We start from the raw sequence: 18752 nt of genomic DNA, 5'->3' as shown, positions 1-18752 counted from the left end.
CTCACTCTCCACAAGCCACCCTGACCCCAGCTTGTGCTGACAATCCAGCATCGTGCCCCCCAAAAGATTGGAGCCAAGACTTGCTACCTGCAGGGAGTGGGGGAAGTCCCAAGGCTCCATGCTTCCTCTGGCTTCTGGGGAAGTGTGCTCGCGCTGTTCCTCCCCTCCCTGCAGGAGACCAAGCGGGTGCACAGTGTGCGGTGTAGAGAGCTCTTTCCCACCCCCTCCTGGGGGAGTGGTGTGGCCCAGGGCAGATGGGTTAAATCTTAGCACACCACTTTGGACCCCTGCACTAGAACATCATTTATTTATAATTCACATTTTGACTCAAGACTATTTAAGCATATGCTTAAGTCCCAGTGGGATTTATAGGTAAGAAGATATTGCAGTGTGGCTCTGAATTAAGGCCTTAGAAATGTATTCTTGCTTGTAATCAGATAGTTAGAATATCATTTATATTACATTGCAATTTTCCTTTCAGAAATACCTATGGTAATAACTTTGGAAGAGGAGGAGAAAGGAAAGACAGGCGAGTGCAGCTGAAACAAAAATATTAAATGTGAACATTAGATTGAAGCAAACGAAACATTTTTATAAAAATTGGGCTTTTATTTTTTTCTTATTTTTCTCTATTGTGACCTGTGTTGGTACTTAGAGAATATGCAATCTTGCAGCAACATAGCTTTTGCATATGTTAAGTAAGTTCTATGGGTAGTCAATGCAGAGTTGTGGTGATTAGTTTAGGAATTTTAAATGTATTTTATTATGTTGGATTTGTTCTAAATGCTTCAAAATGCATTACCATGTGCATTGTAGAGTTCATAATACTTTTTCTGGTACAGGAAAAATAATTCCATTTTCTAGAAGCTACAGTGAGCAGATTGCCCTGCTAGTATTATCATAGTATTATTCATTGCATAGTTATTAAAATAAAGATTGATTTTTTTTATTATTGATTTCAGGATTCTAAGTAAAAAGTTCCATGAATTGTAGATTACTTGTCCAGAACAATATACCACCAAATTCCAATAAAACAAAGTATTGAACTGTGTCTAGCTTTATAATGAGTGTTTCATTTTTAATCAAATTCCTCTAAATGGTGGTTGTACTCCTCCAGGGTATATTTTCAATTTGACAGAACTTTGTGGACTTGGGAGCAAGAGTTTTTCTGCTTTTTAATGTGATGTATTGAAAGTAAAATTGTAAAAACTTGAAAGGGAGCATATGCAACTTGAGAAAACAAGCATTTTCAAAGGCTTTAATAATCTTTAAACTGTCAAATTGTATATGTGGACTGCATTGTAATGATGTAGAGCAGATGCCACCGAGCAACTGCACGGAAACAGGCTTGAGACTGTGAAAATAAATATAATAATTTAGCACTATGACTTCTGATGAATGATTGTGACTTCACACTAACAAATTATAACATTAACAGTTCTTAGTGAAAGAGCATTTTTGTGACTATAACTTTCTAGTGTACTTCACCCATTGATACTATGGGAGTATAGTATAAGCACTAACAGTGAATAAAACAGAATTGTGCAGTTGTATGAGCTTCAATGATGTGGCTTATGTGGGTAGGTCCTGTGATGATGTCACTTGTAAAGATAGGTGGACAGAATTGGCAATGGGATTTGTTACAGGGGTATGTTCCTGGGTAATGTATCTGAAGTATGATTGTGACTGCTGGAAAGTATTTGTTTTGGGTTAGGGGTTTGTCTATAGGCGAGGACTGGCCTATCTCCCAAGGATATAACCACATAAGCCACAACATCAGAGGCTCACATCCTGTATAACTGCACATCCTCTACGTGATCTATGCCAACATGTGTCAGCAATGCTCCTCTGCCATTATATTGGCCAGACTAGACAGTCTCTATAACAAAGGATAAATGGACACAAATCAGACATCACATAAACCTGGAGGGAAACATTTTATTCTGCCTGGGCACTCAATCATTGATTTAAAAGTAGACATTCTTCTACAGAAAAGTAGGCATTCTTCTTTCACTGGCTTCAGGGGGTAGCCGAGTTAGTCTGTTATAGAAAAAAAACAGCAAGCAAATGGTCTGGTAGCACTTTATAGACTAACAAAACATGTAGATGGTATCATGAGCTTTCGTGGGCACAGCCCACTTCTTCAGATGACCAGCCTACAAAAGCTCATGATACCATCTACATGTTTTGTTAGTCTATAAAGTGCTACCAGACCATTTGCTTGCTGTTTTTTTCATTTCTCTAATCAGTTACTGAGAGTGTGTGGAATTAGTATTCATCTGAAAATTTGATAATGTTTCCCTGGGCTTGAACAAAGACATTAACTGGATGTAGCATTATAAAGCCAGTCTTCCTTGCCTTTAATGGTGCATTTTTACATCAAAAGCTAAGTATGGGACACTGCCAGCACATTTAATTAGCCTCATTAGCACCAGTCCTGGGGAAAAGGTGTTACAGTGAACCCTTGTTTATCGCGGTAGATAGGTTCCAAACCCGACCGCGATAGTTGAAAATCCGCGAAGTAGGGACATGTATATTTAACATGTATACAGCGAGCCCTCGCTACTTCGCGGTTCGACCATCGCGGATTCACGTATATACATAATGTAATGAAAAAAGTCCGCGAAGTCGTGAATCCGCGATGGTCGAACCGCGAAGTAGCGAGGGCTCACTGTACACTCACATAAAGAAGTGCAAATTGCTGGGCTGGGTTGATCTGCCAGCTATAGTATGGAGGGCTATGTCTACACTATCACCTATGTCAGCATAGCTGATGTTGCTATGGGGTGTGAATAACCACCTCCGCCGAGTAACATAAGTTATAGCAAGGTAAGTATTCATGCATATAGTGTTAGTTCTGGAAGAGCTTTTCCTGCAGACATAACTTCTGCTGTTCACTGAGGTGGTTCTTTATGCTGACGGGAGACCTCTCTCCTGTTAGCATAGAGCATCTTCACCAGACACGCTGCAGTGGCACAGATGGATTGGTACAGCTGTGCTGCTGCACTCTGTTAAGTGTAGAAATGCCTTAACTGTATTGGAGTTCAGAATCCTTCTCTTGGTAGAAAGCTGTGTACTGTAACTTGAGAGCAGAACTGGGAAGAGCAGCCTTGAGGCAACGGTGTCAATCTGGATAAATGTCAGTGGGCATCCCCAATGTGTGGGCTTCCAGTGAATGCAATAAATTCTCACTTTAGCTCTACTTGGCAAAACAAATAGAATTTCTGATTCCTGCATTTCCATCTTACTTTAATCATTTTTATCAGCTTTCAGTCTTTGTTTTGATATACTTTTATTCTGAAGTGCTCCTTTATTATTATATTTAAAGACTTTAAGCAGATGATCCTACCCATTTTTGTTCATTTAACTAGGTTTGCAGTGGCTTTCACAAAGAAAATGAAGGAACTGGCAGCAGCAGAGTGGGTATGTTTATATGATTATTACAGCATTATCAACTATATAGTGCCATAAAATTTAATTCTGAATAATGCTGGAGAATTATAATAATCTTCATAGTGTGTATTTATGATTTTTTCTGGAGGAAACAACATTTTATATGTATGCACTTTCCCGGGTCAAATAGGTCTGGCATTTAAAAACCTTTAGTACTTGAGAAGAGTTTACAGTTGTTTTTAAATGCACCACTTTTAAAACTAGCCTTTGCCTTTCAAGTCTCTTTTGAGATTATATTTATGTTCTTCTCTTTTATTTCATTTGTTAAGCCCCTGGATGTTACCACAATTTTATTTAACAGTTTCTACTTACTGTGAGCAATATTTAAAATTAGTTTGTAAATACTTGCTTTTTCAACACAGAAAATAAAGCAAACTTCTTAAGGTAAACTGGAAAATTAAAAGGAATGGGGGGCTAAGTCCAACAATATGAGATCTCCATTTACCAGGCTGTGAATGGTATAAAATACATATTACTTTTAAAAAAAAAATGTGTTAATTTGTGAATTCAAAATGAAAAAATATATGCTAAATGATACATCTGGCCAAACACTGAATAAAATTATTTGTAATAAAACACATTAAATACAAAAACATCATTAGAAAAATTATTTGAAGTATATTATCTGTCAGTTGGCAAGTTCTTCCAAACACCCTTAGTCCTGTTAGTTGAAGCATTTTATTTGCATGAAGTACATTGAATTCAATTTTATAGTAAGTGTTCCATTTAAATTTTACTATAATGGAGAAGATTGTTAAAAAGGAATGTTTTCTTATAAAATTGCGTGACTCTCAAAGATAAATTTTGAACTGTTACAGATGTCAGGAAAATATTTTTGGGGATAGAATTTTTGTGATATTTCTCTATTTCAGGATGTATGTATATATTATATTTATGATACTTAGAGCCCTGCAAATCCTCAGATATCCTCTATATATCTGCAAATATGGATGCGGATATCTGTGGCTCATTTTTCCATACACAGATGCAGAAACAATTTTGTATCTAGAACCCTGGAAATTTGCAGATATCCACTTTATTCACAGGTGTCCTCATAGGTGAATGTGGATATCTGCAGTTCATTTTTGTGGATATGAATGCAGATACAAATTTTGTATTTGCATACAGCTCTACTGATAATCCGTATACCTAATACCTGATTTTGTAGACAAATCTCTTTCCTCTCATGCAGCCTTGTTGACTGTGGTGAAGTTCCACATGGACATAGGAATCCATCTATGTGGAACTCTTTGATGGACTAGGACCCATGTGTGGTGACATTTAACTAAGTCTTAGTGCTTCATCACTCAAGTCAATGATAGCTCTACCACTCATTGCCTAGAGGATCAGGGCCTTAATTACTAGGGTTTGTTTTCCAGTTTCTGGACTGATTTCAATTAGGATTTTCAAGATTTAGGGCTAAGTAATTTACTTCTAGTGATTGAAGTCACAGTAGTTCCAAACTACTGCACTACACAACACTGCATGGGAAAGAGGTGGGCAGCCCTCAGTGGAGAAAGAAGAGGCTGAGAACTATTTAGAAAAGTTAGACATACACAAATCCACGGGGCCAGATTTAATGCATCCGAAGGTGCTGATGGAGTTGGGAGATATTACAGAGCCTTCGGCCATTATCTTTGAAAACTTGTGTAGATTGGGGGACATCCTGGATGATTGGAAAAAGGCAAATGTAGTGCTCATCATGAAAAAAGGGAACAAGGACAATTCAGGGCACTTTAGACTGGTCAGCCTCACCTCAGTCCTCAGAAAAATCATGGAGGTGATTCTTAAGGGATCTATTTTGAAACACTTGGAAGAGAGGAAAGTGATCAGTAAGTCAACATGGATTCACCAAGAGCAAGTAATGCCTGACCAACCTGATTGCCATCTATGACAAAGTAACTGGTTCTGTGGACATGTGGATATGATATACCTTGACTTTAGCAAAGCTTTTGAAATGGTCTCCCACATAATTCTTGCTAGCAAGTTAAGAATCCAAAGTGACCTAGGCAAATTAGAGGATTGGGCCAAAAGAAATCTGATGAAGTTCAGCAAGGACAGGTGTAGAGTTCTACACTTGGGATGGAAGAATCCCTGTGACAGGGTGTACCAACCCTGCACTGGGCCTGTAATGTTTAACCAGGCCTACCTGCCTGAGAGATCCCCTCCCCCACAGCCTACTGGGCATGCTCCAACTGAAGGACCAGTATAAAGGCCAGTGAAGCAGCTTAGTCTGGGCTGACCACCACAGAGGAAGGAGCCAGTGCCAGAGCTTAGGAGAAGGAGGAGCAGCAGATAGCTGGTGCAGCGGAGGCCAGCCAGTGGAGACCGGCCAGGGCAGCTCCAAGTCTGGAGGAGGCAAGTGGGGAAGATGCTGACGATTGTGAATCAGATAGGAAGTAGCCTAGGTTGGGGAGCTGGAGCCCGCCGAGAGCTCAGCGTGTTGCAGGAGGATTCCCCACTGAGCTAATGGTGGGACACACCCACCACTGATAGAGTCCTGGTTTGGGACCCGATTGAGAGGGAGGGCCCAGGTACCCCTACACCACCTTCATTATACTTGAGGGGGACACTACTGCTGGAACTATTGACTTTGGCTCTCAGGCCTCACTGCCCTGTGAGCTGGGGGCTGTTGTAGACTTGGGCCACTGGACCCTATTGCCCTACGAATAGTGGATTGTTATTGACATTGGCTGCAAGGCCTTAGTGCTATTATAGACTCGGGCCGCTGGGCCCTATTGCCCCACAAACGGGATTGCTATTGATTTCAGTTGCAAGATCTTATTGCCTGGTGAACCAGAACTTACTATTGACTTAGGCTGCTGGGCCCTTCTACTGACTTTGGTGACAAGGCCAGACTCTTGTATGAAAGTACTGGGGTTGGTACCACTCACGGGGTGTAGCATGTATTGAGGACTCTGATAGTCTCAACACCCTGCCTCAAAGGGGGCTGGACATACTTGTCCTATTACAATCCCAAGCACTGTTACAGGCTGGGAACTGACTGGCTAAGCAGCAGTTTGGCAGAAAAGGAAATGGGGATTATCGTGGGTAAGAAGCTGGATATGGTCAACAGTGTGACCTTGTAGCCAAGAAGGCTAATGGCATATTAGAGTATATTAGGAGGAGCATTGCCAGCAGATCTAGAGAAGTGATTATGCTTCTTCGAGCGGTTGCTCATGTGCATTTGAATGAGGTGTGTGCATGCTGTATGCATGGCTCCTGGAGCATTTTTTCCCCAGTGGTACCCGTCAGGCCGGCAGGTCGCCCCCTGGAGTGGAGCTTACTGTCTCGTGCAGATCCCAGCTAGTTAATTGTTGCCCATTGGCAGTTCTTTGTTCGTTAAGTAGTTGTTAGGTATTTAGTAGATCGTTTGCACCTTTCTCTCTCCTCCCTACCCCCCGCTGGGGGACGGTGATGCCAGGCCTGCAGGGCTTCAAGCCTTATGCGGCTTGTGCTAAGCCTATGCCCTAAGGAGACCCCTTAAGTGTCTGGGGGAATTTCATCTCACGGACTCCTGCAAAATCTGCCGCAGTTTTAAGCCTCGCACTAAGAGGGACAGGGATTCCCGTCTAAAGTTACTTCTCATGGAATCGGCACTTCAATCCATGCCTTCAAAAGAAGTTTCTGGCCCCTCCCGCACCTCAGTACCGAATAAGATGGCACCGCGGCACCGATCTCAGTCTGCGGCACTGAAAAGGGTGAAGGACTCCAGAGGGAGACACCTGGCTGAAAGGCCTATGGGGACTGGCCACCAGCATAGATGTTCTCCGACACCATCCTCATCACTGAAGAGGAAGGCAGACTCGCACCGGGCGCGAAGCTCAATGCCTATTCCAGCCCATTACCCCTCCACTCTGGAGACGTTCAAGTTGGCTTATGAACTGATAGAGTTGACAGTCTCGCCTCTGTCGCCCCTTTCCTTGGAAGGGTCCTTGACTTCGGTACTGGGAGCCTTGGGTGCACCAGTGACTTCCCCGCCTCCAGGACCCTGACTGGCACTGGCAGTGAGGAGACCAGCCGTTGCTGCCGGCACCAGTTACAAGGGGTCAACCTGTACCAGCACCAACGGCAGCGCCTAAGGTGCTGGGTGACCGCTCAGCACTGCTCTCGGAGGCAGTAGGGGCGGCACTGTTTCCCACTCCGGGGACATCTGCGGCACTGTACCCACTGCCAGCACCTGTGAGGTCGGCGGCTCCATCAGCCATGTTGACACCAGCATCGGCACCAACGCCTCTGGCTCAGGCCCTGACACCAACAGCTCCAGATCAGGCCCCAGAACCGACAGATCCAGTGCCAGCAGCCCCTGCTGGGACCCCAGGATTGGTGCCGCAGCACCAGATGGTTTTTGGCATTCTGATACCACAGTTGCCACAGCTGCACCCTGTACCCACGCCGGAAAGCCGAAGTCTATAGTGAAGTACAGTACTATAGTGGTAATACAGGAGCAGCCCTCCACGGCACCACCGTGGTTGGCGTCGGAGCTGTCCTCCGAATCCGAGGCAGAATCCCTATGTTCTGCAGGTTCATCCCACCTGTTGTCACGGTACCGCTCTTGTTCCCAACACCGACCGATACCACAGGGGTTCGAAGAGATGTAGCCCCCACAGGCACAGCAGTCCTGGCCCTTTTGGACACCTTGGGCCTACCACCAATGGCAGGGCCCGATGCCGCCTCCCCATTCGGCTAGTGGGTCTTACAGATGGTCCACACCGTCCGCCTCATTGTCCAGAGCTCCACCATCGCCCAGAGGGGCCAGTCCACAGGAGCACACCGACTTAGGAGGGTCACACGCTGATCTCCAGCAACAGCTGGTAGTGCCGCAACAGCTGGACCCCGCACTAGTGGTGATGGAGCAACCAGTTCGAGGTCCGGAATCATCGTCCTCGTTGTCTCCAGATGAGGCCCTGGCAGACCCGGCTCCATCTATGCCAGCAAAGGACACCAGATCAAACCAGGAGTTGCTCTGTCGGCTCGCAGCAAACCTAGGGGTGCCAGTAGATCCGGTGACTGAGGAGTCCGACCTGATGGTGGACATTCTCATTGAGGATGCCCTGGCCAAACTGGTCCTGCCACTTAATAAAATTGTGGCAAAAATTACTAATGCATTGTGGCAGATGCCAGCATCCATATCCCTGACACTCAAGGGCAGTGAAAGGAGATATTACGTCCCCCAGTCAGGGCACAAACACCTTTATTCGCACCCCATACCAGGCTGAATCGTGGTCCAGGCAGCAGCACAAAAAGAGGGGCAGGGGCAGCCAGGTCCAACCCCAGAGGCTAATTACCCTAAGTACATGGACCTGTTGGGGTGCAAGGTCTATGCAACTGGAGGGGTGCTATTGCGCATTGCCAACCAACAGGCAATTCTTAGTCGCTATGCCTACAACACCTGGCAAGCGATGGAGAAATTTCGTGACCAGCTTCCCCAGGATGACAGGCAGGAGTTTGCCGCCCTAGTTACAGAGGGCAGAACAATAGCCCACACAGCTCTGCAAGTGTCCCTTGATGCAGTGGATTCGGCTGCCAGGACCATGGCATCAGGTGTGGTAATGAGGCGTAATGCCTGGCTGCAGGTCTTGGGGATCCTGTTAGACTTGCAGTCTACAATACAGGACTTATCTTTCGATGGGAAAGCCCTCTTCTCAGAGAATACTGATTCCAGGCTTCATAGCCTCTGTAGTGGGCCGGAGTGGCCGCCCATTGATCCGGAAGAGGAGGAAGCCTCCGGCTGCCATGTTGGGCTAAGGCTGGCCCCACCAGCCACCTGACTGGAAGCCAAGGGGCAGGCCCAGAACTATTAAAGCCCAGGCAGTCGGCTGAGCCAACAGAGAGACCAGAGGTTGGGAGGCTGGGATTGAGGGCTGGCCAGGGCTTCCTACCTTCCTGGGCGTAGAGGTCAACTACCAGCCCCATGCCGGGGAGGCTGAGGCCTGGCCCGGTGCGCCTACATTTGTTGGCCATGCCGGGGACCAAGGGGGCCAGCCTGATCCCTTGCTCCAGACCCTACCCAGGAACCAGAAGTGGCTGCCGACCTTCCGACCAGAGGGCCAGCCCGGGACCCAGGTCGAGCCCAACTCTGCAATCCGGCCCCAGCGCCTGACGCTGCCTGCACTGGGAGCCCAGCTGAGGCCCGCAGACCCACACACTGCGGAGGACTGGACCGAACCGCCCTAGTGGGATGAGACCCTCCTGGACTCCCTGCCTACTCAGCCCGACACTCAGGTACCGGTCGAGGAAGAGCACAGAAGTGGTCCAGGGATTATTGGGGGCTGTTAAAGGCCCCAAGGCCGGTGTGTTTTGGGCTGGAGCCCCTGCTGAGCTGTAGCAGCCTACATTGCTGCTCCTAGGCCCTGGGCCGGGGCGCAGTGGAGTGGCTGGGCCTGTGCCCCTCCCTGCCACCCACCTGCTGGATGGCTGTCTCCCCCTCGCTGCTGCCACAGGCAAGTAGCCTGTCCACATCCTAAACCAGGTGATCCACCCTGCGTGAAACTGTGTTTGTTTGTTGCCCCGCCCTGGCTGCGGGCCAGGGCCTCCCTAACTGACTGTGGTAATGGCTGTCATGCCCTGAACTAAGGACCTGGCCGCCCCTATAACTGTGTTTGTTTGCTGCCCATCCTGAAACAAGGGCCGGGCTGCTCCCTGGACCTGGGTTTGTTTGTTGCTCTGCCTGGAGTGAGGGCCTGGGCCTCCTAAACGGACTAAGCTACGGCCGCCATGCCCTGAACCAAGGGCCTGGCTGCTCTTCGTAGACACTAACTATGTATGTTTGTCGCCACACTCTGATCCAGGCTTGGCTGGACCCCCAAATTGGGACTTAGGGGATTTGCTGCCCACCCTGAACCAGGGTTGGGCTTGCGTAAAGACGCAGACCGTGTTCGGGCTGCCCACCCGAAAGAAGGCTGGGCGCGGACATGGGGCTTGCCTTAAAGGGGCAGTGTAGTGGGCTGGAGTGGCCGCCCATTGACCTGGAGGAGGAGGAACCTCTCGGGGCAGGCAAGCCGACTACAGCCTCAAAGATACCAGATCTACTCTTAGGTCCTTGGATATCCATACACCGGCGCCTCAGCGCAGGCAGTTGCTGAGTAGACAAACAAATAGGCCGCAGTTCCTGGCTGTGCGCCCAGACTATTTGAGGCATAGACCTCAGGGCTTTGTTAATACAGCTTTGTTAATATGCCGAGCTCCAATACATGCAAGAGGCGCTATTGGCCTCGCCCGGACGCAGGCAGGGGTGCTACTCAACCCCCTTCCCATCAACCCAAGCAGCCATTTTGAAGGCGCGCTTAGGGACCACATACCAATCCCTACCATCCCTCCTCCCTTTGGGGACCTTTTGTTCCATTTTTCTCAGGCCTGGTCAGTTATAACCTCCGATAGGTGGGTGCTAGATATAATCACCAAGGGGTACTCTTATCACGTTCTTGAGTTCCCACCCTTGCCTTCCCTCCTCCTTGTCCCTCTTCAGGGACCCGTCTCACGAGGCTCTCCTCAGGCAGGAGGTCCTCATGCTCTTGGAGAAGTGAGTGGTAGAAAGGATCCCTTCCCATCTGGAGGACAGGGGGTTTGCTCCTGGTATTTCATCATTCCCAAGCCAAAAGCAGGGCTTTGGCCTATCCTGGACCTCAGAGATCTCAACAAACATATACAAAAGGCAAGGTTCAAGATGGTGACCCTAGCCTACATCATTCTGGAGGGGGGCATCCTGTACCACCCGGATGTCAAGTTCCTCCATTTGACAGCATGGCTTATCCATGGCTGAAACAACCGGAGCAGGTTTGCTCGCAGGGGGTGCAAGCGGTTCTCCTAGGGAGTAGGAAACCAACCACCAGATTGTCCTACACTGCCAAATGGAAAAGGTTTTCAGTCTGGGCCTCTGAGAGGGGAGTATGCCCCTCCCAGGCCTCTGTCCCCGTGGTGCTAGACTACTTGTTGAACTGTGTCTGGTGGGTCTGTCTACATCGTTGGTGCGGGCACATTTAGCGTCCTTGACAGTGTTCTACGAAGGGTTTGGAGGCAGATCACTGTTCACAGACCCTCTGATTAAAAGGTTCCTGAAAGATCTAGACAAATTATTCCCGCAGGTGAGAGCCCCTGTACCCCAGTGGGACCTCAACTTGGTGCTGACAAGACTTATGGGTCCTCCCTTTGAGCCCCTGGCATCCTGTCCACTCAAGTACCTATCTCGCAAGGTAGTATTTATAGTGGCCATCACTTCAGTGCACAGGGTGTCTGAGCTGCGTGCCTTGACGGTAGAACCACCGTACTTGGTGTTTTCTGCAGATAGGGTTAGGTTGCGCCCCCACCCGGCATTCCTCCCCAAGGTGGTGTTGGCCTTCCACATGTCACAAGATATATACCTTCCAGTCTTCTTTCCCAAACTGCCCCGCTCCCCTAAGGAGCAGGCGTTGCATTCCCTCAACGCAAAAAGAGCTTTAGCGTTTTATATAAATAGAGCAAAACCTTTTCGTAAATCATCCCGGTTGTGTATTGCCTATGCAGAATGAATGAGAGGGCTACCGGTGTCAGCCCAAAGACTATCGGTATGGATCTCATCGTGTATTAGAGAGTGCTATACTCTGGCGCACAGGGAGCCACCCCAAGTGTCAGCACATTCCACTAGGGCGCATGCTTCGTCTGGCTTTTGGGGCACAAGTCCTGATACTTGAGATCTGTAGAGCAGCCACATGGTCCTCTGTCCACATGTTCACAGAACATTATGTGCTCACCCAACAGGCCATGGAGGATGCCGCATTGATTTCCACTGTGTTAGGTTCAATTCTGTTTAAAAAAAAAGAAAAGAAAAGGAGATTGATGCTGTACCTACCTCTCCTGAGTTCCTGTGTTGTGTTTTGTTATGTTCGGTTGTGATTCTATTACATTTCTGGTTCTTGCTTATGGACATGTGTAGGTGTGTCTGTCTTGCTAAGTGGTGGTCCGACCCCGCCTCTGGTTGGATAGCTTGGAAGTTTTCTCATTCGAATGGACATGAGCAACCACTCGAAGAAGAAAACAGGGTTACTTACCTGTAACTGTTGTTCTCCAAGATGTATTGTTCATGTCCATTCAATTTCCTCCCCGCTTCTCCTGCATTGGAGTCTCCGGCAAGAAGGAACTGAGGAGGGAGAGGGCTGGCAGGGGTACTTATGCTCCGCTATAGCGGCGCCACTCCAGCGTGTGACCTGCTGGCCCGATGGGTACCAGTGGGGAAAAAGTGCTCCAGAAGCCGTGCACGTGGTGTGAGTGCACCTCATTCAAATGGACATGAGCATTACATCTTGAAGAACAACAATTACAGGTAAGTAACCCTATTTTCTCCTTTATTTGTCACTGGTGAGGCCACATCTGGAGAATTGTGTCCAATTCTGGGTCTCCCATTACAGAAAGGATGTGGATGCATTGGAGAGGGTCCAGGAGAGGGCAAGAAAATGATTAGGGGGTTGGAGCACATGACTTATGAGGAGATGCTGAGGGATTTTGGCTTGCTTAGTCTGTAGAAGAGAAGAGTAAGGGGAGATCAGATAGCAGCTTTTAGCTACCTGAAGGGAGGTTCCAAACAGGATGGAGAGAGTCTGGTCTCAGTAGTAGAGAAATGGTTGTTCAAGTAGAAGTGAGGGAGGTCTAGGTTGAATATTAGGAAAAACTATTTCACTTAGATGGTGGTGAAGTACTGGAATGGGTTACCTAGGGAGGAGGTAGAATTTCTATCCCTAGAAGCTTTTAAGTTCCAGCTTGACAAAGTCCTGGCTGGGATGATTTAGTTAGGGTTGATCTTGCTTTGGGCAAGGAGCTGAACTCAGTGACCTTCTGTGGTTTCTTCCAGCCCTATGATTCTATGTTGATATATTATTTAAGTAACATGAAATAAGTTCAGTAGCCTCATCATGTATTTTTAGTGTGGTGGGTGTGTCCACTTAATAGCTTGAGATGTCCAAAACTTAGTCCAAAAGGAATTAATTAAAGCCATCACCATCTCTAAAATTGAAATAAATTAAGGTGAGTGAGACAATGATCTTAAATATCTTGTTCCACATTAATTTTGGTGTAATTGAGCTTAAATCTGTGTGGTTCTATCGGGTGAATATGACCACTTTCCCAAATTTGTACTATTAAAAATATATTGACTAGCTCAAAGGAAGGGGCAAAGTAAACGACAAGGGAAAAATGTAAATTTGTTTAACTTTTACAGAGGCATTCACAAATTTCAGCGAGAGACTGAAATTAAAGGAGTTTAAGGAACAGGTCTTACAAATAAATCAGACAGTGAAGTTGCGCAAAAACTACGATTCTCTTAGATAATTTCTGTTTGAGCATTCTTTCTAAAGTCATAGTTTTAGTGTAATTACATTTTGGTTCTCACACTTTACAATATTGTCAGATTTTGCTTTGTGTTAGTAATCCTTCTTAGTGAACAAATTTGGCCCAGAATATAATTTAACTAATCCCACTAATTATCATGAAATAGAAAAGCAGTAGAGCAGTCACCTCAAAACTAGTAATCTAGAATTTGGTGTATTTTTTTCTCATTTGTCATTTGTGTGTTTTGTTTTGTAATTGTATTGCATGTGTGGGAAGGTTTTAAAAGTTAATAACATGAATTTGTTTTGAATGGAAATAGTTTATATCCTGAAACAGTATTCAATATAGTGATAATATAATATTTAGCATTTCAGTAACACTTTCCTTTTGAAGAACATGAAGAATTTTATAGACTTCAGGCCAGATCCGAATCTAGTGTAAATAAGTTTATCTTAATTAGTTTGAATGAGTTATGTCACATTACACCAAATGAGGATATAGCCCATAATATTCATGTTTGAGGGCTTGTCTTTGTTCCCTCAATTATAGACAGCATCATAACCTGAACTACTAATTCCCGACTTACAGGGAATACTGCAATGGTAAAGCTAACCTCTGCTTGGAGCCATTTAGGCTGCAGCTTAGTGTTCTTTATCCTGCGTATAACAGTATTTGAGTGGGGCAGCTACACTTGTGCCTGGCCACCAGATGGAGCCATGCCAAATGTAGACAAGGCCTGAACTTGGACACTTCACAGAAGCTTAAGAATGTGGAAGGCACAAGGAACTGGGAACAGCTACAGTCTTTGCCCTCGTTTGATCACTAAGATTGCTTCTGGTTAGTACCATTATTGAGTTCCTGGCCCACCTCAACCTCCACCCACCATGAGGAGGCAGAGTTCCTCATATTCAAAGACAAGTACATACTGCATAGCTTAAGGATAGGTCTACACTAGGGATGTAAGTGACTAATCACAAAGAGGCAGCAAGGGGGGGAAGAAGAGAGGGTACTGGGGGGAGTTGGCTTAAAAGCTGGTTCCCCCCCCCAGGTCCAGTTCTGTGGGACTGGGCAGGGGCACAGCAGCGGGGCTTTGATGTGCACAAGAGCCCCAGCAGTGCTCTTATACATCTCAAAGCAGAAGCTCCTGCATGGAGCCTGGGGTCAGCGGGGAGTCAAAGCGGAAGTGCCTGCATGGAGCTTGGGGTCAGCCGGGACCCCTGCTGGGACACATGTACATTGCAAAGCAGAAGTACCTGCATGGAGCCTGGATCAGCAGGAAGCTCCCTGCTAGCCCTGGACTCCACATAGCTTTTCAATCTTTGTACATTTCAAAGGTGGAACGCTGCACTAGTTCTTATCGACTAATTGAATAGTTGATGGAAATACCATCGGCTATTCGATAGTTAATTAATCTAAATTTAACACTCCTAATCTATAACACAAGGACAGGTCAATCTAAGCGATACAATTTGAGTTATGTTAGTAATGTAACTTGAATCAATGTAGCTTAAATCTACTTACTGCTGGTAGGTGTTTTCTAGACTCATTAAATTGTCAGTGGATCAGTTGCTGTAGCATCCATCTTCTCAGTAGGAGACAACCCCTAAGATGTAGGTGAAGTAGCTCTGCTCTCCATTTGCTCCATGTGAGCCAACACTTCTGCTTGGAGAGTGATTTTTGAGCCAAATACAGATGGTTGAAACCATTGTTTTCCATTATTGAAAGCTTGTTTGGGAGTCTCCTCTACAGTGTACAAGAGCCTGGGCCTGAATATTCCATCATTAATTGAAACAGCAGTCCCTTTAGAAACTGTTCTACACATAGCAAGAGGAATCCTTTGACTGCTAGCGAGAGGAATCCCTTGTACTGTTCACTAGGCAGATGAACTCAGGAAATCTTCATTTTTTCATATGCTAGCCTGAATGAATGAGCTGCAATATGACTGACTCCAGGCATTTCTTAGGAGGGTATTTTTCTCTAACAATTCAATTCTTCTCCATCTCTTCTCCACTTGTTCCCTTATTTCAATCCCCAACAGCAGTAGGAACTAACTGCCTGTGCTATCTCTTAGGTTTTAAATTTCATAAGCATGCACTCATTTTCCTTAGGCATTTGGTTCCCCACCCTTCCCTCCACCAACAGAAAACTGTTAAGAGGTACAGTCCGTATGTCCAAACAATTTAATGATGCACATGAATGCTGTCTATAGTTTCTTCAAGATTAATTGACTTAAATCTTTTAGTGAACAAAAGCAGGACACCCAAAGAGATGTGTGGTCTAGTAATTGTATTATTTATTGTGAGTAATGACCACAAGGTGCTAGGCACTATAGAGTCTAGGGATGTGAACGACTATCCAACTATCCAATAAACAAATGCTCATTGGATAGTTGATACCCTAGTGTAGTCGACTAGTCACTCCTCCCCCACCCCTCCACTGCCCCTATCAGAAAGAAGCAGCAAGGGGGGGGGAGAGGAGGGAGTGCTTCAAAGCAGCACGCTGCAGGGAGCCTGGGGCCAGAAACAGGGCTCCACGTGGTGCTGTCACTTTGAAATGCTGCCTACAGACCAGAGCCAGCTGGGAGGTCAGCCTTGGAGCTATTGCTACACTTCAAAGGCAGAGGCGCCCTTATCGACTAATCAAATAGTCGATGCAAATTTCAATGATTATTTGATTAGCCAATTAATTGATATTTTACATACCTAATACAGGAATCTAAAAACATGCTCCCTTTTCCAAAGAGTTTACACTTGAAAAAGTCAAAACAAAGAGCTGGACAAAAGATAGAAGGCAAGAGTAAAGTTAGACTCTGGAGTCCTAACCCTGGTTCTGACTGTGGCTCCCTTGGTAACCTTAGGAAAGTCATTTTTATCATGGTACATATAATATTGGCTAATAGTCATTAATATATTAGCAATTAGACATTTAATTGCTTCTGAAAAATCTATGTATTTTAGGCACATTTGGCTCCAATCACCATAGTAATGGCTCTTCTTACAACAGGTTGTAATACCTGCCCATGGGTTGGATCCTGTCTGACAGGGTTAACCCCTGACAGACCCCCACACTGCTGTTTACCTGTTCCTCTTGTGATACGGGGATCACCAGTGGAGGCATAGGTAAATATAGCAGCAGAGGCCCACCAGGGGCTAACCTTGGTGAATTGATGCCAATTTATTGTGCACCCCGGCCTTTCTATTTTTTAGTGTATTCATCCTTCCCACACTCCTGTGAGGCAGAGCAGTGCTATAATCCTCATTTTACAGATGGAAAAACTGAGACACAGAGAAGCTGTGTGATCTGTCCAAGAGCATACAGGAAGTCTGTGACAAAGAAGGGTCTTCCAAGGCCTAGACTCTTAATTAGCTGGGTCTTAAGTACTGTTATTTCAGGTAAAACAGCTGGATATGAAAATTTCAACTTCAAACTTTGAGAAATACAAAAGCACCTTTCTGTGCTATTCTCCTCAGACTATTATGATTTCTTATCCATTATTTCATACTAATCTGAGCTATATCTTTCTTCCAGTGTGCTGTTTATTGGTTAGTCAGTAATTTAAGAATTTAAATTCCTAGCAAATACTGGGAATTATGAAGTACTCAGTAGGCATGTAATAGTGTAATTGATTAACCAATAAGCAAAAGCTTATAAATTAATGCTGTATACTACATGCATTCCCCACTCCCAGACAGTAATTTTTTTTGGCAGGCTGGCCAACATCCCAGCTCAGTCCTGGATTGTACTGGGTTCAGGACCTATCCCCACTACAGCTCTGCATTTAAAGAGTATTAGGAGCCAGATGGGCAGGCAGCCCGGCTCAGTTCTGGCTTGCACTGGGTCTGGGAGCTCAGACTTCTCCCATCCCATTGAGAAGAGCCGCTGCTACCCCTCACCGCTGTCTTTGTATCAGAGGCAGCAGCGCAGGGTGGCAGATAGCCAGTCCATGAGGAGAGCTGATTTTTAAACTGGCTCCCCTCATGGAACAGCTCCCGCCTGGCACCCCACACTACTGCCTCTGATAACATGACACACATCATACCCAACCAGATTTTAAATAAAGGGGTGTAATTTTGTACATTTTTAAAAATTATTTAAACGAGATGATACAATTTAAACATGTATTATTACAGGACACTCTTTATTGTTCCCATTGGAACTGACTAGATCTCCTAATATGTATCATGTTTTTTCTGTATCCTTAATAAATGAAACCATGGACAAAGAGGTTTAAATCCTGAAAAACCACAAACCTTTCATAATCTCAATTTAATTTACAGTTCCCCATATATTAATCTTGGTTTCAACAAGAATGCCTAGTTTGGTGAAAGCATAGAACTGTTGTTTGGGGTGGTGGCTCTCCACAGGAGCTTTGATCCTGAATAGTCTAGGTTACAATATGTTCTTTATTACCTTTTCCACTTTAAAGCATAACTTAAAATCTTCTGACATATGCTTATCTTTGTATTTTTGGACACTCATTGGGTTTATAATTTAGTTGTTAAGCAAGTGACATACTAGATCCTAAGGAGTTATGGTTATTTCAAGGCAATGGAAAGAACACATACTGAGCAAAGAAAGTCCAATCAGTATGCAGAGCATAATTGTGGCAAAGTTCTGGCTGTGCCCGATGGGTCTCACGCTATTGATAATATTAGGCTCAGAGACTTGCTTTGGTCCTATACACCCTTTTCTCTTTACAGGAGGCAGGGGCCACAGCTTAGTGAGTGATACTCATCACAGGCTAGTCCACGGTTTTGGGGTGAAAACCCTCTGATAGTCCTGGTCTCTCTTCTTGGGACAGGCTCTGTCTTGGCGTGGGGAAAGGTTTGGGGGGGGGAAAGGGCTCATCCACTACTCTGGGTTCTGGCCCAAGGCCCCTACAGTAGCAGCAGCAGTCAAGGTTGTTTTTCCTTCTGACTTGGCAGCTTTTTCCCTGGGCCACTTCCTTAAACAGCCCCTCCAGAATATCTCCCTCTGGTTCACACACAGCATCCTCTTGT

At 45.7% G+C, this 18752-nt stretch overlaps 1 protein-coding gene across 7 annotated transcripts in view; it reads left to right on the top strand.

The window, feature by feature from the left end:
* GLT1D1 (glycosyltransferase 1 domain containing 1) overlaps positions 1–18752 on the top strand; it is a 170684-nt gene that overhangs the window by 33152 nt on the left and 118780 nt on the right. For all 7 annotated transcript variants that reach the window (XR_012895997.1, XM_075898465.1, XM_075898463.1 and 4 more), the window contains exon 4: positions 3372–3423. Coding sequence is in view for 6 of the 7 variants with exons in the window: in XM_075898465.1 (XP_075754580.1) it covers positions 3372–3423 (52 nt within the window). In the remaining variant the exon portion in view is untranslated. The remainder of the gene's footprint in view (positions 1–3371; positions 3424–18752) is intronic.

Source organism: Pelodiscus sinensis, chromosome 15, assembly GCF_049634645.1.
Source record: "Pelodiscus sinensis isolate JC-2024 chromosome 15, ASM4963464v1, whole genome shotgun sequence".
NCBI classification, from domain to species: Eukaryota; Metazoa; Chordata; order Testudines; family Trionychidae; genus Pelodiscus; species Pelodiscus sinensis.
The sequence above is the reverse complement of the archived record's forward strand: the minus strand, read 5'-3'. Positions and strand labels throughout refer to the sequence as shown.